The sequence below is a fragment of the Rattus norvegicus genome, chromosome 2 (assembly GCF_021556685.1).
Source record: "Rattus norvegicus strain SHRSP/BbbUtx chromosome 2, alternate assembly SHRSP_T2T, whole genome shotgun sequence".
Taxonomy (NCBI): domain Eukaryota; kingdom Metazoa; phylum Chordata; class Mammalia; order Rodentia; family Muridae; genus Rattus; species Rattus norvegicus.
Window position 1 is genome coordinate 243,965,835 of NC_141535.1, and position 20,969 is coordinate 243,986,803.

The window sequence follows — 20,969 nt, forward strand, 5'->3', positions numbered from 1 at the left end:
TTATAGACCTTGAAAACTTATGTGGAGAGATAACCCAGGATAGCTAAAACCATCCTGAACTTCTGGAGGCATCACCGTCTTTGATTTCAAGCTGTAGTATAGAGCAACAGTAGTAAAAACTGCATGGTTACTGGCATAAAACCAGACAGGTTGATTAATAGAATAGAATCAAAGACCCAGAAATAAACCCGCACACCTACATACACTTGATTTTTGACAAGCCAAAACTGTACAGTGGAAAAAAGAAAGCATCTTCAACAACTGGTGCTGGTCCAACTGGATGTCAACATGTGGAAGAATACAAATAGATCCATATCTGTCACCCTGCACGAAAGTCAGATCCAAGTGGATTAAAGACCCCAACATAAAACCAGATGCACTGGACCTGATAGAAGAGAAAGTGGGGAACAGCCTTAACACATCGGCACAGGAGACAACTTCCTGAACAGAGCACCAACAGCCCAGGCACTAAGACCAACAATTGATAAATGGAACCTTGTGAAACTAAAGTGCTTCTGTAAGGTAAAGGACACTGTCAATAGAACAAAACAGTAGAATGGGAAATATTGTTACCAACACTACATCCAACAGGGGACTTATATCCAAAATGTATAAAGGACTCAAGAAGTTAAACACCAGCAACCCAAATAACCCAGTTTAGAAAAAAAAAATGGGGTAGAGACCTGAACAGAGAATTCTCAACAGAGGAAAGTGACCAGTAAGCAGTTTAAAAATGCTCAACATCCTTAGCCGTCAGGAAATGCAAATCAGAATGACTGAGAGTCCACCTTACCTCTGTCAGAATGGCTGGATGTAAAAGGTGGAAGTTGTAAGCTGGGTTGTTTTCAGTGATGCATGTAGGCAAAACACAGGGTAACCAAGTCGCATCAGCCCCAAGTGGAGTCTTCTGTGTTTTCCAGGTTTGTATTGATATAAAAGGTCTCTGCAAGACCTTGTCTGTGGTTTTCCTCTCAGGTGCCAGGGATCACACTCATAGCCTCTCCCATGCTCCATCAGCATCTGCAGCGGCGGTCTCCCCTGGCCTCGCTCCTGATTTCCACAGGTTGTATTGCATTTTCATGTTCATCCTTCTAGAGAGACGTCTAGAGCGCTGTGTGAGGAGGACACAGGAAAGCTTGGCTCGTGCCTGCATTCTGGTTACCGCTCTGTAACTCTGTTAAAGGCAATGATTGCTCTTTATGCAAAGATCTTTACTTAATTATGTGACTGTAATTAGACTGGGCTGGAGAGATGATAACGATCGAGAAGAAAGTATTTTGGGGCTTCTCAGGGTCATAATCTCTACATTTGTTTCTTCCCTTTTAAGAACCCTGGAAGCTTAGATGCGAGCTCCAGTGGGCCATTGATTGTTTAGTGAGAGTGAATATCTATTGTGAGTCTTCTTCCCTCATGCCTGACTATCTCCTGCAGGACCAAAAAGAAAATTTCTGGAAGATTTTTTAATCCCTCCTCTTCCTGCTTCTCCCACTCCTTCCTTTCTTCCTTCTCTCCCTCCTCCCCATACCTGGTGACTCTCTCACAGACACACATACACACTGACACACTCACACTGACACACACACACACAGAGTCACACACACATACAGAGTCACACACACAGACACACACACACTGACACACTCACACTGACACACTCACAGAGTCACACACACATACAGAGTCACACACACAGACACACACACAGACACACTCACACTGACACACACACACTCTCATACTGACACACAGACACACACACAGACACACTCACACTGACACACACACACTCTCACACTGACACACACACAGAGTCACACACACAGACACACACACTGACACACTCAGACTGACACACACTGACACACTCACACTGACACACACACACTCTCACACTGACACACACACACACAGAGTCACACACACACATACAGAGTCACACTCACAAGGACTTTCTCCCTGCTCACTCCCACAGACACACATGTCCCGTGCTGTCAGCTGCAGGATGGTTCTATGCATCTAGAGCCTCTGCTGTTCACATTTACCAGTCTGTGATTTCAGACGAGGCTGGCATAGGTGGAAGGAGGAGATGGGGAGCAAGCTATGCCCTGGCTGGGAGGTATGGCAGTGAGTGCACAGTAAGTCAGACCGCCTTCACATGTCTCCATAGAAAGTGCTGCTAAGTATTTCTAAGACATTTCTGAGATTGTTTTTCCTGGAACATTCTTTCTTTTTCTAGCATGTTATATCCTACTCTTTGGAGCATTGAGAGGACAGGGGAACTAAGATGTGTGAATATAATTTGATCTCCTCAGAGCAAAGATATTTCACAAAAATTCATGTTTCTGAGAATTTGTCTAAGTATGAATGAGAGGTTAATCAAATCATTGAGATTCCCTGATGTTACATTCTTACACTCATCCCTTAATTCACATTTAAAATTGTCTTTATGAGTAAGGCTTGGTCAGGGAATTCAATATATTATTTTGGAAAACTCCTTACTAAGTAAACCTAATTTACTTAAACTGTCTTGTCTTTTCTTTTTTTTTAAAACAGGATCTCACTAGGCAGACTTGAAATTCTCCTGTCCCTGCAATCCTAGGTCTGGGCTTACGGTGTGCTCTGCATAGCCAGATAATCACAGTGAGCTTCTGAAAGGTAGAAGCAAAAGACAATAAGATCTTAAGGGACTGTTCACTAATGTGCTTCTGAGGTTTCAGGAGAAAATGGTCTAACCCCATTACACACACACACACACACACACACACACACACACCCTCAGCTAGTTCTGTCTATGTTCTTCTACTCTTACTATGCTAAGTAAAGATATTCAAGTGTTTTGATCTGCTGATCGTGCCTTTTGGGTGCATGTGGGAAAGCCATTTAAACACCAGTGTATGAAAGGACCACTGTGGTGGCTGTCACTGGGTAAACTTAGCTCTTGCTTCCAGCCTCCCCTCTGCCAGTGCCCCTGCTTTCCTGTGGCCACACTGTAAGAGGGTCTCAGTGTGTGACCTAGTTAGTGTGTCCTGAGCAGTGCACTCAGGGACTTACCCAGTTCCTTATCCACAACTCCTCTCTTTCATTTACATCTAATTTGGTTATTACGTTCATCAGGATCTGCTTAGAGCATCCAAGGAACTATTCATTTCTCAACCCAAATCAGTTTTCTCTCTTACTGCCTGGAAATAAAGTACAGTAGTTAATTTGTATAATCTTATTTTCATTTTTATGCCACAAACAATCCAATCTTTCTGTGATCTTTTTAAAATGGGGAATCTAAAATTCATAATTATGGTAAAATTTTGTATCAGTGCCGGAACAAATACTGTGGAATGGTTATGTCAAATTCATGTCAGTGAACACAGCCATGTCACTTAAAAACGCTTTGTTGAATTACATTTAATTGGGATTGGTCTGTGATGGCTCCTATTTTGCATTATTCCTGCTGAATTTTCCCCTATTTGATACATTGTTGCATTAAAGAGCAGGTCAGTGGTTCAGTGCACTTCATTCCCGGTGTTTTATGTATTCTGTCTTATTTAAAAAGTAAATGAAGCCTGGGAGGATAGTTCAGTGGTTAAAGCACTTCCCATGGGCCTGGAGTTCAGATTCCCCAGAACCCACATAAATGTGGTATGGGCATGGTAGCCCACCCATATTTCCACATGCTCACACACACACACATGCTTATGAACGACACTCAGGTACTCCTGTCCTTGTTAACATGGGTACATGCAAACACACACATCACACACAAGTACACACTGTTAACATGGGTACATGCAAACACACACATCACACACAAGTACACACTGTTAACATGGGTACATGCAAACACACACATCACACACAAGTACACACTGTTAACATGGGTACATGCAAACACACACATCACACACAAGTACACACAAAAAGGAGAAAAAGAAGAAAATAATACCATATGAGAAGCACCTGTTCAGACTCTCAGCCATTGTTATCCATAGAGACAGCTTGGAGAAACTTTGGATTTTCTTGCTGTGAGAATAGTAACAGTGACCTTCAACTCCTGACCCTCCTGACCCTCCTAAACTCCTGACCCTCCTGACCATCCTGAACTCCTGAAGGCCTGACCCTCCTGCTACCATTTCTAGGTGCTGGAATTACAGGTGTGCCATAGTGCCCGCCCGGCTTTAGTCTTAGATTTGAGTTTGTTTTTTTTTTTTAAGACTTATGGATAGTTTCATTTAGATTTTCCAGGGCCTATTTTATTTTCATTATGCGTCATGAATATTAACAGTCACAACATGTTCCTGCATCTAACTTAATCATCATGGCCAATTCGGTTATCAATATAAGATGAACATATTAAATCTTTCTAAATTAAGTTAATAGAGTTTCAGGCTATCACAGAGTTGTTCACCTTAACAGAATTGGTGACTACAGTCAGGCTCCACTGCGTTCGAGCCACGTGGCCCAGGGCACGGCATTAGCGCTCTGTGCTGTAGCTTCACACTGCCTTTAGTGGAGACGACAGCCCAGGTTTGAGAGGATCGTAAAGACAGTGATGGGGAGATAAGCTCACCGTTTTAGTGCAGTGCCCAAGCCTCACCCAGCACTTGATAAAAGCTTGTTGTTGTGACTTGGTTGTGCATGAGCCTGTAACAAGGCTGCTCTGTTCTCCTGATGACATTTGCTGTCCCTGTGCTACCGATGACTTCTGTCTGCAGTGTGTTGTGAGACTCCCCTCTTTCTATCTTCCCCTCGTTCTCTCTGTTTCTCTCCCTGCACTCGGACTTTTTCTTCACGGGTCTCTTGTAGTTCAGATTGTCCAGTAACTTGAGGTGTAGCTGAGGATGACGCTGGCCTCTTGATCCTCCTGCTGCTCCCTCCATCTGCTGGGGTTTCCATTGCTGCCATGCCTGGTTTTGCATGTTTACCTCCGACACTGTGAGCACAGAATGACTGGCGTACACAGTCTAGCAAGGCCAGCCATTCAGAACGGCCTCTGTTGTCCGTGTGTGTGCTAGGGTTACTGTGTTGTGTTGGTGGTAAGAGTTAAGAGTGCGGAAGGAAGATAGAAGAGGAAGATACAGCATACAAATAGATACCTTGAGTTCAGGCTGTCAGTGCCTGACCTTCCTTGGTCCAGCAGTCATTACTAGAGCTGCAGCAGAGTGCGTGATCGACTGCCTGTAGGGAGAGGGCAGCACCTCAGAGGCAGCAAAGAGAGTTCAGGGACCCATGAGCTCAGTTCAGCTGCTATTCCCGCTCTCATGGTGGTGTTGAACAGAACACCAGCTGCATTAGTTACAGATCGTCTTCAAGGAAGTATTTGATTGTAGCATGCCTATAGAATATAAAGCAGTTTTATTTTGAACAGTATCAATTATTTGTTTTATTCAATGAAAACATTTTAATAAGGCAGTGCCAGTCTATTATAAGTAAGATTTTATGTCTTTTGAAATTTCAGATTCGTACTCTAGACTTTGAGAGCTCCGTCTGTCTAAATGTCATGTAGACCCATTGGTTACTGGTTGCATTGAGGGGCACATTCAGTAAGGAATAGACAGTCACCCAAAAGGATGCTCTGGGCCCCAGTATTTGCCAGGACAAGACTTGGGAAAGTATTTATTTAAGTCATCATTGCACCACACACATTTGTATATAGTTGGATTTCTTCCTTTTTAAAAATGATGTTTTAAAATTTATTTGCGGGCTGGAGAGATGGCTCAGTGGTTAAGAGCACTGACTGCTCTTCCAGTGGTCGTTAGTTCAATTCCCAGCAACCACATGGTGGCTCACAACCATCCATTATGGGATCTGATGACCTCTTCTGGTGTGTCTAAAGACAGCAACAGTGTACTCAGATAAATAAAAATAAAAAAATCTAAAAAAAATTTTTTTATTTGTATGGTGATCATAGTCATTAAAATGTCTACACAGATTCAGTCAGGGCATCCAGTGATGCATACGATGAGGAAAGAAGTTTCAGCAGTTTGCTGTGTTTTCACTTTCATCTGAGCAAACAGAAGTCCTGCTGGTGGGGTGGTAGCCACATAAAGTAGTGAGCACACCATGTGCCTCCAGGTCAGCAGATGCTGCAAGGCTCCCTCCTAATCCTGATTTTACTGACTAGAGAACATGGCTGTAGAAATAAAGCAGATGTGTCTCAAGACAGCCTCCAGAGAGCTGACTCGCCCTACAATTTGAAAGGTCCTGTTTCTTTACGTTGCCACGTTACATATGCTTTGTTTTGTGGAGGAGTGTTAGCTGTAGCTGGAGAAGAGTTAGGTGTGAGAGCTGTGTCCTCACGTGAGGCAGCTGAGGCAGCTGAGGCTCCCGACTGCGAGACACGAGACACGTCTCCTCCTACAGCTGGCTTGTGTGTGATGAGTTCTCTATTCTCTTAATGAGGCAGGGGACCTTGTGTTTACAGAAGCTGCCCTTCAGTGTCTGTGTCTCTGTGTCTCTTCTTAGTGATCCAGTTAGTGCGGGTTGAAATCCCTGCTGTGATGCTAAACTGGCCTCCAGGGAAGACAGGGAGTCAGCCAGTGGACTGCTGATTGTTACAAGCTGTCACTCAGGGATTCAGATGGGCAGAACTCACCTAAATACACAGCCTGATTGAACCGCAGGCACTGAGGACTCTCGGTTATACAGTGTACAGTATAATAGTGTGGAGAGACACTGTCTATGTCAGCAAGTTAGGATTGGTAGAGTAGTTGCCAAAATAAGGAAAACAGTAGACGCAGGCCCAGACCCACCCCTCTGTGTCACGAGGACCCAGACTGAAACACTTCTGTGCACATGGGCCTGGACTGACAGCCCTCTGCGGCATAGGCCAGCAGATACTTTGCTTTAGCAAAGTCCTGTCACGCTCATCCTCCAAACAGAAGTAAGGTTTTCACAACAGTGCTAGCTTGCTAATTTATTGGAATTGATTTACAATTTCCATCTTTAGTCTGTCGTTAGAATTGTAAGCCCAAGTAGTGTATTAAGTGTTGTTACACAAAAGTTTAAATATCTGGACAAAAGAGAAATTTGTATTTCATCAGAAAGTCAGTTTTGAATATTTTCTAAGCTCTGAACAGTGAGTTACTATGTCATTATACTTCGAAACCTTTGTAATCTATTGTCTTTCAACTTGTTACTCATTTATGTTGTTACTAGTAAAATTATTTTTCTGATATATTGATGATATTTAATCAAGGGTCATAGTACTTACACTGAGGCTCAAACTTATTTCTGAGAAAAATATGGATTACATATACTGTGATTGATATGGAATCACTTCATTTCATAGAAATTAACTCTGAACAAAGTATGGCCTAAATAAGTCTCACTTTTTCTCACTTTTTTACATGTGTGTATCAGTTCTGTCTTGTTTAGTGAAACTTATGTGATTTATTAATAACTTGATGTAAACTAACGGCCTTCCTAAGTTATAAAGAGAAACCACGTTTGCAGTTTAGAGGTGTAGCAGCTGGCGGGCTGATACTGCATGGGCAGGATTGGACTGCTTCCAGAGGAGAAATCTTCCCTGAGAGATCACAGTGTCTCAGGCTCGGACTTTAATGTATTTGGAACATATGCAGCGGAACATTTTCTTCTTGCTGTGTCTGCTAAATTAATTACATATACCACCATGTTGGTTTCCCCTGTGCTGGCGAGCTCAAGTATACGTAGAATAGTTTCAGTGGTAGGACCAATTTCCTCTTCAGGTTTTCAAAAATGAAAATACTTGACTCATTTAATTGTTAAATATCAACAGGCCTGACTAGGTGGTGGTGACCAGGACAGGTACAGTGGAGTCCTCCATCGGCTTGTATCCTCAAGCAATGATGCAGGTTGATGATGCATTCTTGTCCTGGAGGCAATAAAACAGACCATGAGATACAGTGCCTTATTGGGGACCTGAATCGTTTGAAGTCTGTCTGGTTAGTGGCTTGGGAAGAACAGAAAGAACAGAAAGGTCAGTGAAAACAAGCGTTCTGAATGTTAGTGGTAGGGCTTGGAACCCGTAGACATTATAAATAGCCCTCTCTGTAATCACAGCCAGACATCTGTAAGAGGGGTTTTGACTGAGGGAGAAATGATGGTGGCTAGCATTCCTGAGGGATGTGGCCCGGCGTGGTGCAGTTCCGGTTGGCTCCGTGCCTGGCTGCACCGCTTGCACAGACTAGGGCTGCAGATTTCATGCTTACAGGTCTGAAAGTTAAAGTCTTCGGAAGATCATAGTTTAGTGTGGAGTCTTCCACTTTCGGGGATGTTAGATATTCTGGAAAGTTAAAATGTTTGTCTGGTATAGCTCCTTTAGCTTCCCTTTGTTCCATGGAAAAGGTTAACGTACACCAGGTTCTGTGGGTAAGTCCATGTCAGAATGCCTGTTCTCTGCTTTGAGTTTACCCTCCTAATGCATTTTATAACTCGAGAGTCAGGTAAGGCTCTGCTGCCTCAGTGAAAATTCAGTTATTTTTAATGAGGGAAAGGTTGACTAGAATTTCTACTTCTTATGCATGAGCCGTATCTGTTGACCTTGGGGCTTTATGTAAAGATTAGTTTTCACAATTCTTTTGCCAGTCACATTGTCCTTATGCTTGCTGATGACATGGCGTGCAATGCTCGGAACCCCAAGCCAGCCACAGTGTTCAGCCACAAGAACATGGAGCTCAATGTGTATGGGGACGACGTGGAAGTGGACTACAGAAGCTATGAGGTTCGTCGTCAGAAGCTTTGGAAGTGTGGCGGCCATCTTTAAACTCCAGTTAGTTGATGTTGAGCTCCTGTGGATCTAGTCAGCTTTTGGATGAATGAATGCATAGAGTTGGCCAGGACAGTTGTGTTGACTGTAACAGGAGAGGTTGGGTTTTCATACTTGATCTACAGTCTGAGCTTCAGTATTTTCATTTGGCATATTAGTTGTGGATAAACAAGGACAGTCTGCCCCGTGGGCCTTATGTGCCCCAGAATATCTATGAACATAACCGAACACAAGATTGTAAACTTAGAGAAGCATTACAAGACTCTTGTGATTTTTTTTTTTAACTCTATTTCACGGTTCTCAGGCATTACTTCGTAGATGACAGTTTGTGCTGTGGGGTGAAGGGTAGGCTCACCTGTTTGACATGAAATCACCTTAAATAAGCTCCACCGTTGTCTAGTCACCCCGTTAAAAGTAACTTGCATACTAAGAGTGGCAATATACCCTCTCTTCTTCCTTAGAAACTTAGTTTTTCAGTTCAACCCTGCTTAGATTCTGAAGCCATCTTAGATACCACTTCCTTTTCACTGGGCCCCTGAGAGTGGGAGACTGTCTCCTGTGTGCAGAGCTCTCACGTCAGTTGTTAGAGCGCGCCTGTCTCTGGCTGTGAGCCCTTTAAGGACTCATCCTGTTCCTGTGTGTCTTAGGCTAGCGAGAACTCAGGGTACAGCTGCAGACTGATGCGAATGAATGCTCAGCTCCTTCTTTGGTCACTTGAAAATGTAAAAACGCTCCCTTGTTAGCCAGTAAGAGATACTATTAAAGCCCTCAGCATCCTGCTGAGCTCTGAACAGCTTACGTACATGTGTATGCATGTATGTAAACAGCTGTGCATGTATGTCCATGCATGCTTCCCACTTACAGTCTAAAGAAAAACATTGAAAAAACGGAATGGATATTTCTTTTTAAATTAAATTTTAAATGATCGATGATATATGACTCAACTGTTAACTTTAAATTAGTATTTTTTCCCCTATAACTTTGAATACACCTTCAAAGAGTCCCAGAGGCCTAGAAACTTCAAATAGGGCAGATCTGTGTAAAATGTGTTTTATAAGTTGAGGATAAGCCGATAGAAATCTAAGTGCAACAGTGCAACCAGGTGCCATGTCCTCCTGTGTGGCCAACCCGACATTGACTGAGTAGTGCCACAAATTAGCTGTATGGTGTCCTTTACAAGTGTTTGTATTGTGTGTCCTCTGAGAGAGTTGCTTGTATAAATAAGTCAGTAAATTTGGATCAATTTTTAACACATAGTATTTAAAATTCGAAATTGAGAATTAAATTATTTTGCTCCAACGTAGCTTTTCCTTGTTAGTGTTTAGTTCTAAGGCTTTTCTTTCCACTGTGTCTTTCCGTGTAGCCCAGTCTGGCCTTGACGTTCCCTTCTCTAGCCCCAGTCTCCTCCCCACCCCCACACGGGGCCACACACCCAGCCCCAGGCGGAGGCGTGCAGAGGGGCCTGCTCAGCTTTAGTTAATCCAGTCTCGATTGCACATGATTTGTTTTCAGTTTTATTTTCAATCTACACTGAGTAATCTATAGATAGGGATATTTTTCATATCTTCAGGTTCATCAGAGTTTGTCTGATTGCTCTTTTTTAAAAAAATAATTTCTTTTAGGTGACCGTGGAGAACTTTTTACGGGTATTAACTGGGAGGGTTCCACCCAGCACCCCTCGTTCAAAGCGTCTTCTCTCCGACGACAGAAGCAATATCCTCATTTATATGACAGGTACTCCAGAGTTTAGAGCTCCTAGTAGATTATATTGAAACATGATCAAATGGGAAGTGGTGAACACACGCTAAAGTAAGAATGACCTTTGGTTAAAGTACTGTGCTGTGCAGTGGCCTGGTGTCTTTGTTTTGGTCCAGGGTGGGGTTTGTGAAGCTGTATGGTGGGCCTATTTCTTGGATGGTACAATTTGTAGGTTAGTTTCAGGTAATGTACTAAACTGCAGGATTCACAGACTTTACATTTTATTTTCTTGCTTTGTTGCCATTCTTTAGAACTAACTCTAGACATGAAGGAAATCCCAGCAGTTCTAACACAGAGTCTGCAACCCAGTGGAATAACTGATAATTGTGATAATAAAATGATAAAGCCACTATTTTTGAGGCTTTCTGTACACCGTGAACTGTCTTAGATTACTGCCTCTGCCAATGCGTTTCATCTTTAGGCAGCCTGGTGTATTTGGTATTCATACCCAGAGCCGCCATCTATGGTCATTCTCTTGGCCTGGTGTGCGTGGTAGCTGACGTCTGGTGTGCTTTGACTGACTCGTGTGCCTTGCTGCAGGGTGTCTCACGAGAAGGAGAAATACACTTTTCCTCACAAAAGCTTAGTCACCAACCTCTCAAGTCACTAGAATAGGCTTCTCCCTCCCTCACTGTTCAGAGGATGCTGCTTTTCTAATCTGCACAGGGGCTGTGCGAGCCGGCCATGCTCTCACTTTATGGCTGAGGAGAATGAGGCAGAGATTAAGTGATTTACCTAAAATAGCACAGCTTGTAAGCGGCACAGCTAGGGTCTGAGTCCAGACACACTGGCTGTTTCATATCACCACCCGCCCCCGACCCGCTAATGGACTATGTTCAATGGTCAGGGATAAAACCGCCAGTTTCTAGTTGAGAGCCACACTGAATGAAGAGTGCATCAGGGACTAGTCAGTCAGTGTTTTAGCTTCTTTGTCACCAAAATGTGAAACATTTTCATGAGTGAAATTAATTTCAGAATATTATGGGGGCCAGTGGATTTATGCAACTGAATGATAGAAAAACACTTAAAGAAACTGTATGTACTGTTCTTATGCATTCTGTTTTAAGCTGGAGTGAAAAATTAAATCTGCTTTCTAGCCCACATTTTTGTTAAGGAAGTATTATTAAAGCATCACAGCAAATAATCTAAGTGTTTCTATGTGGATGCGTTTGTACCGTATGTGGTTCTGTGTGCCTTAGGGAATATGTATGTCAGCATTTGTACTGTGTGCATTTCTATATGCATTAGGGAATACATCAGTATTGTCTTTTTGGCTTTCTGTAAGGTCATGGAGGAAACGGTTTTTTGAAATTCCAAGATTCTGAAGAAATCACTAACATAGAACTTGCAGATGCGTTTGAACAGATGTGGCAGAAAAGACGGTGAGTGGCGAGCGCCTCCTCACTTTATCTTTAACTTCCCCTCTCTCCTCCCCCAGCATCAGGGCTGACCGAGGTTGTGCACGCTGGACAGGTGCTCTGCCCTGGGCTGCATACCCAGTCCCAAACAAATGACCTCTTTTTCCAAGATAAGCTAATATGAACAGTTCCTGTGGGAAACGTTTCTGGTGGGAGACTCACTGTGCAGTGCAGGCTGCCCTTAAACCCAGGACATCCCTGCGACAGCTTCCTGAGCAGCTGAAGGTAGGGCTGTGCGCCACTGAATTAGTTCATCATGGTTGAATTCAGTCTCACTTAGAGCTTCAGAGCATAGGCAAAGTGTAGCCAGATTCTTTGCCAGAATACAGAAGGAACATCTCAAGTCCTGTTCCTGGTGTCGTCTGTGACCTGATGAACCCAGGCTTTCCTGCCCACGCTCCTGTCGGCCTGTTGCTCACTAAGGTCTGCCTGTAGCACCGTGGGCCTTCTCTAGCCAACACCTCCAGATTCTAGGTCACTGCCACAGTCAGAGCAGCACAGCACAGCAGTGACCAGGCCTCTCAGTGAGCTTCTTTGGTGCGAGCATCTTCGGGGGACTGCAGTTCTGGAAGGGACAGCCCACTGTTGTAAGGAAGACCCAGTGACCCGAGTGATTCTCTTGTTAGTGGCTGCAGCTCGTGGCTGGCTTGGGAGGGTGAAGAAGGGAGACAGGAAGCCAGAGCCATGAGCCTAGGAGGGTTGGGGTGGAAGGTCTTCCTAAGGCTCATTTTACAACACGTGGTTCCCAGCTGTATGAGAGGCTGGGGAGCCCTGGGGACTGTGGCCGAGCTAACAGAAAGAGCACTCGGGTGGACTGTGAGTGTCACGGCAGGATTTTGATCTCGCCAGAGCTTTCAGGTTCTGAACCACAGAGGTGTGAGTATGTCACAAGCTCCTGCCACCACGGATGAAGCTACTCAGCCACTGTGCTTTCCCTCTGATGGGCTGTGGGACTGTTGGTCAAAGCAGACACTGCAAGTTGTCCTGACGGCAGCAGTGGCTTGGATACCGTGTCCGTCCAGTGTGTCCCAGTGCGTCAGCTGTGCTCGCCTCACTCCTGTGATTCTGTGTTCTTTCCTTCCAGTTGTACATAGCTTATGTATGAGATGTGCGTACCAGCCGGATGTATACACGCATCCGTGTTCATGAGTTACATCTCTGCATGTATGTGTGACATGTCCAAGAAAACCTGTGTGCCAGGCGGTTCTTAGCTGTCTGTCAGAGTTCTGAGACACGTGGCAAAGAGAAGAAGGAAAACAAATGACAGCCGCTGCTCGGGAGGGGACCCCTGCCCTGGGAGGAGGCCGCTGCTCGGGAGGGACCCCTGCTCTGGGAGGAGGCCGCTGCTCCTTGTTTGAATGTTGTCATGTGTAGGATTTTTCTTTCAACTTTTAGCTAATGAGACGGCTCAGACTTAGCTTTTTGAATTATTGGAGAAATGTTAGCGTCGTTACAGCACGATCCACCTCACAGCCTCGGGCACTTCTCTTTCAGCTACAACGAGCTGCTGTTCATTATCGACACTTGCCAGGGCGCGTCCATGTATGAGCGGTTTTACTCTCCTAACATCATGGCCTTGGCGAGTAGCCAAGTGGGCGAGGATTCCCTGTCGGTACGTATTCTCCCCTGGTTCTCAAACCACGTGATAGGTTTTATGGACATGCGTGCTAGTCTTAGACGTTGAAAGCAGGACACTGTGTACTGAACCATTCCTTAAGGTGATCTTACTGACGCTGACTCTGCTTCACACTCACAGCACCAGCCCGACCCCGCAATTGGCGTCCACCTTATGGACAGGTACACATTCTATGTCTTGGAATTTTTGGAAGAGATTAATCCAGCTAGCCAAACTAACATGAATGACCTTGTAAGTATCTGTTGATTTGATTACAACACGTGGGCATGCTGGCTGTAATGGGGTGCGTGAGGTCTGTTCTTTCCAGGACCCCATGGGTGCTGTCTTAGCATCATGATGTGGCCTTTTAAACTGCTTTTAATTTATCAAAATCATGCTTGTGTGGTGTGCATGTGTGTATGTGAGGCCAGAGGACAACTTGCAGGAGTCAGTGGTTCTGTCCTTCTGCCATGTGGATTTTGGGGGTGGAACTCAGGTTGTCAGGTTTGGTGGCATGTGCCTGTACCTGCTGGGCCATCTTGTTTCCCAGTGTGTCCTTTAGCATGCAGGGGCACAAACTTCAGCCCGGGCAACTTCTGTTCCTGAGGCACTTGACTGTCATTTCGTATTTTTTTCTCTCGCCTACAAGGTGTTTGTTTAAAATGATTGCTTTACCTTTTGAAGTTCCGCACATCCTGAGTGCGTTAAGTCAGGTGATACTCTGCCAGGAAAGCCGCCTGAGCTTTTCTTAAGATGTGTTTTACCTTTTCAGAGCTTCCGTAGAACTTAATTTCTCCTTTTTAACATTTACCACAGACTGATCGAAGGCATTGAGTGAAGTCTTGGTCATTTAATGTGAAGCTCTTGGAAGCGAGTCTTTACCTTACATAGATTTTTGTGGCCTATAATTTTCTGGTATAACTTGGATTGGATTAAAATATCCCATCTCTCCTGTCGATTGTGCCATTCCCTTCACAGAAGCTTGGGATTGTTGTTGAGTTGGCACAGCGAGAAGCTGCAGCCGGTGGTTATGTGATAACGTCGCTCTTTGCGGCTGCTTGCACTGGGTCATTCACCCTCACGCACTGGTCGGGTCCTCTTGCTCAACCCTCTCAGTGCCCGTGTGCTGCTCGCACTGTGGCTGACTGTGCCTGACGCATGGGGCAGACACTGTGTGTTCCTTCCTGGGTGTTAGGAACCCAGTGACCAGGCATATGGCTCTGCCTTCCCCTCACCTCAGCAGCTCTGCACTAGGATCCAATTGAGCAGAACCATTTTGAGTGGGTTTTCAGTATTGAAAGAGTCCTGCCAAATTCCGAGAGCTCCTGCTGTTGGCTGCCAACTACAGTAGGAGTGCTTGCTAGCACCAATTTGAAGATTATGTATTTTGATGCCTGTTAACTCCTGATAGGGACTTGAATATTAAAACAAATTTTTAATAATGCTAATTTCATTTCTAAATAGAAAAAGGCACCATCTTATTTTTCTCCCTTATGAAAACATGCTTTTCCCTCAGACCCTCTGCTATTACAGAACTGGAGAGGGATGAAAAGGATACTCACCCTGAGCACAGCAGCTCCCGTGGCCGTTTGTCTCATGGAGGAATGAGACACACATTTACTCTGAGCCTAAGTAGAACGCAGCATCCCCTGGTTTATAATGCCTTGTTTTATAAGTCGATTCTCAGTGTTTGCAGTGCATGGCATGCCACCTCAAAAGTTTAAAATATGTATTGTTGATGTCTAATGAATTTAAAACATTGAAATTCTATGAGAAGTAATTATTTTAATTGATTATAGTATTATATACATAAAATCTATCAATCATCTGTCATGTATCTATCATATAACCCATCCACCCATCCATCCACATAGCTTACTAATATCTTACCTTGGTTTCTTGCTTGCATTGGAAAATGCATTGATGATTATTTTAGTGTCTTTCAATAAGAATAATCTGTAAGTGCTGGGCGTGGTGGCACACACCCTTAATCCCAGGACTAATGAGACGGAGGCAGGCAGATCTCCGTGAGTTTGACATCAGCTTGGTTTACAGAGTAGATCTGGGACAGCCAGGGCCATGTAGAGAGATCCTGTTTAAGGGACACCCCCTAACCCCAAAAAGGAACAAAAACACTGATCTATAAATGATCAATAAGTATTTATAGGTAAAGCGGTTTGCTATGCCTCTGAGTCATATTGTCTTCTATTGGCTAGAGATGCAGAGTAAAGCTTGCTGAAAGGGACTGTAGTCATAGGACTGTGCTGGGGTCTATAGAGCAAAGTTAGAAGAGCTGGTCACCTGAACATGCACCATGCCATTGGTGACAGCTGTTGCCTGTTTAGAGTCTACACCTCAGGCCCTCTTCAGGGAGGTACTGTGTCAACGTTAGTAAACACTCCCGCTTTTCACAGTGAGTGAGGATGTTCTGTCCTTGGTAATTCACTGTTGAATGTCACAGGAAAATTAACACAGATTTTATTCTGACATCTGTGAGTGCAGAAGTCATGGTTTTCATCTGGGTGTCTTGGAGGTAACTTTGGCTCATTTCCACTGTGGTTAATTAAAGTGGTTAAAGTAAGTTAGTTGGCATAGAACGTGGGACATAGCTTCACGGAAACAGCAAGGGGTATGCTGTAGGCGGCCATACTTGACGTCCCTGGAGTCTCTGGGCCTTTCTGCATATTGGACCACATTTTGCTTACTGCCTGTCATGTCAGAGTTAACCCTTCTGACGGGGTTCTGGCCAGGTTTCTTATAGCATCCTCTCATAGCTGTGGCTTTATTAGAATGTCAGGTACTACAGAGGAACAAGATGCTAGTCTTTAGAAGCCGTGTGTATCTATAGGTTGGCAGACTTACTGGATTTAAAGGTGCTTGTGTATGTGTTTGTCATGGTCCCTACTGTTTTGTTATTATTTTCAGTTTCAAGTGTGTCCCAAAAGCCTCTGTGTGTCTACCCCTGGACATCGTACTGACCTTTTCCAGCGAGATCCTAAAAAGGTCCTGATAACCGATTTCTTCGGAAGCGTGCGGAAGGTGGAAATCACGACAGAGACGATCAGTTTGCAGTGGGATTCACAAGTCGTGGACAGCAGGTAGTTTCTATTTGGGTAGAAGTTTTAGAGACAGATCTAAGGGCAGAGGGTGGCGTTTGTAACTAGTTTTGTTTCTTCGCCATCTTGAGCTCTCCACAACAGTCTGCCATTCAACCCTATTTTGCCGTTGAGACTTTTAGTAATTGGTTAGTGATGGGGGGAAAGGGCACAAGCCAGAGGTCGCTGTGTAGGGCAGTGGTGTCCATGTGTATGTGTGAGAGAGACTGAGGGGAATTGGCTGCAGTTGGGGGTTTGAGATATTTATAATGCTCAGGTTTTTTTTCAGTAATTACTTTTGAAAGGGAAATGCCTGGTGAGGTGAGAGCACGGTTTAGATGACAGGACTTCTGTGGGCACTGTAGCAGTGCATCTTTACCTCAGCACTGCCTGAAGTGTGGGCTGCTCAAACTCCAGCTCCTCGCTGGATCACCAGTGGCAGCGTGCACTATTTCAAGTGTCTATAGTCGCAGTCCTCAATTAACAGAAATAAATTAAATTCTAGGAAAAATCTTTCCTGTGAAGAGCTAGGGAGGATCTCATTTCTTGTTTTAGAATTCAAAGCCTTACTTTATTTTATCTTTTCTTTTCCAATTTCTTATGGCTGTTGGCCTGTGAAACTGTGAAGGCAGCCGATAGGAGCGCTAGAAATAACAATGTCTTCTCCTTTTACACAATAGCTTTGTTTCCCAAGCTGTCGCCTGTCTGTGGGATATGTTCCTCTAGCTGGGCTGCCTTGTCTGCCTCACGGAGACTTGATGTGCCAGGGTAGGGGTTACCCAGGGAGGCCCCCACCCACTCAGAGAAGGGGAAGCAGGCAGGGAGGATTGCGGGAGAGGGTGACCGGGATGGGGGCAATGAGCAGGATGTAAAGTAATATGCAAAAAATAATAGAAAAGAAAAAATGAGAAAAACCACAATAGCTTTAAAATTACCTATGAAAAATTGCCAAACTATACTTTAGTACTTTAATAAACCAAACTGTAATTCAGTACGTTTAGCCATTCATCTCCTAACAGATGAGTTTTATAATTTCCCTTGACCTCAAGCCTAACTCCCCTTTAGCTGCCTGAACACTGATGTAATGTGTCTTAGAGACAAGGGCATTGTTAGGTTTTCGTTCTTATCTCCTGTCTAGACACTGAACTGCATTATAGGGAGGCCGAGGAGGACTGCAGTGACATGGGAGTAGTCTGCTGTATACTCTGGAAGAATGCATTTCTGACTCTTTAGTCTTTTAAATGTATTTGTCTGGAAGCAAAATTCTTAGTGCTGACAATTGTCTCAGTTTATATTTGGGAATAAAATTAAGTTTTTTTGTTTTTTTTTTAGGTTTTTTTTTTAGATTTATTTATTTTTAATTTTTTAAGTGTTCTTTTAAATTAGATGTATTTCTTTACTTACATTTCAAATGTTATTCCCTTTCCCGGGGAGAGATCTATATCCGGTCCCTTTCGGCATGCATTTTTCAGCTTCATCAATAAAATTAAGTTTTACAGCTGCACACCAAGGCCTGTTGTCTTAGAGCGCCCTCTAGTGTTTGCAAATACATTTTATTTAGGAAATTGCCATTCACTTGGTGATACTATGATGACTGGTATAAACAGAGTGTGAGTAGGTAGTGTTATGCCCTGGTGTCCCTCTGACTATTTGAAGGTTCATCTAGGAAGACTGCACTCAAGAATTAGATGTCCTGTGCAACATGGCGAGATCGCTCTCAGAAGCATTGCTCATTCCTTTAATCAGTCATCATGAGAAGTTCATTTCTATCTGATCTAGGAGCTTTTACATGTATGAACAGGTGTTATCTCATGTGTGCAGGTGCTGTTCACATGTATGAACAGGTGTTGTCTCGTGTGTGCAGGTGCTGTTCACATGCAGATATGAATGACAGTTTATATAGAGAAAAGTTATCCACCAAAAATACATACCACAGAACACATTTTGTGAAGGTAATTTTTGGTTACCTGTTATTTATTGTTTCAGATCTTAGGCCAGCCGTATTAATATAGTCTTACTAAAAATACTAGTTACATTTTAAAAAACATTCTCACGCAATGGAAACAATGCAGTATATTGGTTCAGATGGGCTGTTTTATATTTTTGTGCAGTAACTTAACACTTAGTATCTTAATCATGTAGAATGAAACTGTTGGTATGTAACACCAACTGAAGCAGCTGTAGGAAACAGAACTCTTAGGTGTTTTCTGGAACTTAGGCAAGCCCCGGTGAGCAGAAGAGTACAGATTGCTCCTTGACTCGGTTAATTCCTCCACACAACTAGTATGTTGATCAGAGCTTTATGTTTTCATTAAAAAGGGACATTGTAGTCGAACAGTGTGGCATGTTCCATTTATCCCAATATTTAGGAGGTAGAGGCAGGTGGATTTCTAAGTTTAAGGCCAACTTGGTCTACAGAGTCGGTTCCAGGACAGCCAGAGCTCCACAGAGAAACCTTGTCTCGAAAAAACAAACAAAACAACACAACAAAAAGATACATTGTATGAAACCTTCAAAGAATAAAAATATCTTTAAACAAAGGATAATTGGCTTAAATAGAATGCCTTTTAATGTACATTTCAGAATTCTGACAAATATATACAGTTGAGTAACCATTTCAGTCTGTCCTGTCAAGGACTTTATGACTAAACTCTCACCAGTGTAATTGGATGCCCTGTTTGCTGCGTCCACAGTTTGCTGTGTACATGGATAGACCAACATGTCCACGGAGCACGGCTTGCAGCGCTCTGTGAATGTGGCCTCTGCCCCTTGGGTAGTTTACATTGGTGTTGGTGTCTCAGCAGCACCTTGGCCTCGGAAGTAGACTTTGGCTGCTTATCCTACAAATTGTCCCTTTACTAACTGAGGCCATTTCTCCCCACTGCAGATTTTAGAAATAATTTAGAAAAAAATGTCGTGAGTATGTACACACACATGTTAGGATTTCTTTTAATATGAGCAATATCTGAGTGTGGCAGTGCTGGCTTACCTTCGTGAGACCTTGTAAGCTGTTTCCAAAGCAGCTGTCCCTTCATAGAGCACAGAAACTCACTCTGCCTCCGTGCTCGCTCCCTCAGAGTGGCTCTAGGAATTCTAGGGGTAGGAGCTCATGGCAGCTTTAATGTGCATGTTTAACAGGGAAAGATACTGCATGTAATTTTATTTACTGGTCATCCATACGTGGAGAGGAACTTTCGAAATCTTTTGCTCATTTTCAGAATATTGATTTGTTCCCTCATTCAATGATGGCAGGTCTCTGTATGTTCTGGATACAAGTTCTTTTTCAGATACGTGGATCCCAAATTGTTTTCTTCAGCCTTTGGCTTACCTTTCATTTTAGAGGCTCACAGTTGGTTGGCCAACTCTCTCCATGTTTAGTGTCCTCTGGGAGTCATCCTTTGCCTAACCTGAAGTCACAGAGGCTTCTAGAAGTTTATCGCTTCAGATCTTATGCTTGAGCCCCTGATCCACTTCCAGTTAATTTGTGAGTAGGACTTGAGGTGAGGGTTGAGTAGGACATGAGCCCTAGACAGCTTGTTAGTTTTCTAAAGAGAGCCCATTGGGATTTTGATTGCGATTGGCTTGACTCTACTAGTTTGGGGAAAATGGCTAGCAACATTGGGTTGTATAATCGTCTTACACATCCCAGCAATTATTTGAATAGTTATCTTCGGCATGTTCGTTTATAATTTATTTTTTTAATGTTCCCTTGTTTGGGGATCAGATTGACTGCTGATGCTATGCTGAACCAAACCCCATCAGAAACTCCAGCCAGATGCCTCTTTTGACCAGATAGGCTGACAGCTTGATTTCAGTGCTTACAAGAGGACTACAGTGCCTGTAAGTCACTGCAAGCATTTCAGCGAATGTGTATTATTTACTAGGAATGAACTCAGGAGATAGGGCGTGTATTTCATGAAGCCATCTGAGCATTGGCTGAAATTCATCCTGAGTATTATGAAATCTGTGGTTACTCTATTGCTCTAGTCCTGCTTGTAGTAAGTGGGTGAGCCTGGGAAGCCTGAGGCACAGGAGGAGTGGGGTGTTGCAGTCACAGGGAGGTTTGTCCCTGACTTCTGCATACTGTTGTATTTCAGAGTGGCTAATGGATTTGCATCGCCGTATTCCTCTTACCCTCGGCACCGTGCTTGGCCTTCTGGTTATTATCTCATGACAGTGTGCCACTCTAGTCACCTCAGACTCTGTTCAGATGGAACTTGAGGAACTGGGTGGTTATTTGACTTATAAAACAACAAGTGAGGAAGCAACCCATTTTATCAACAAAATTCGGAATGCACTGATCATTTTGTAAACTCTTTTGTAGTTTCTTTTGCTGCCTCTGG

General features: G+C 43.7%; 1 protein-coding gene across 5 annotated transcripts in view; it reads left to right on the top strand.

The window, feature by feature from the left end:
• The window catches only part of Pigk (phosphatidylinositol glycan anchor biosynthesis, class K), an 85,458-nt gene that overhangs the window by 17,137 nt on the left and 47,352 nt on the right, over window positions 1–20,969 (top strand). For 2 of the 5 annotated variants that reach the window (XM_087620908.1, NM_001011953.1), the window contains 6 exon segments: window positions 8,560–8,695; window positions 10,363–10,474; window positions 11,784–11,880; window positions 13,411–13,528; window positions 13,673–13,783; window positions 16,457–16,629. In XM_087620908.1, the coding sequence (XP_087477034.1) occupies window positions 8,573–8,695; window positions 10,363–10,474; window positions 11,784–11,880; window positions 13,411–13,528; window positions 13,673–13,783; window positions 16,457–16,629 (734 nt within the window). In that variant the 5' untranslated portion in view covers window positions 8,560–8,572. 5 annotated transcript variants of the gene reach the window in all.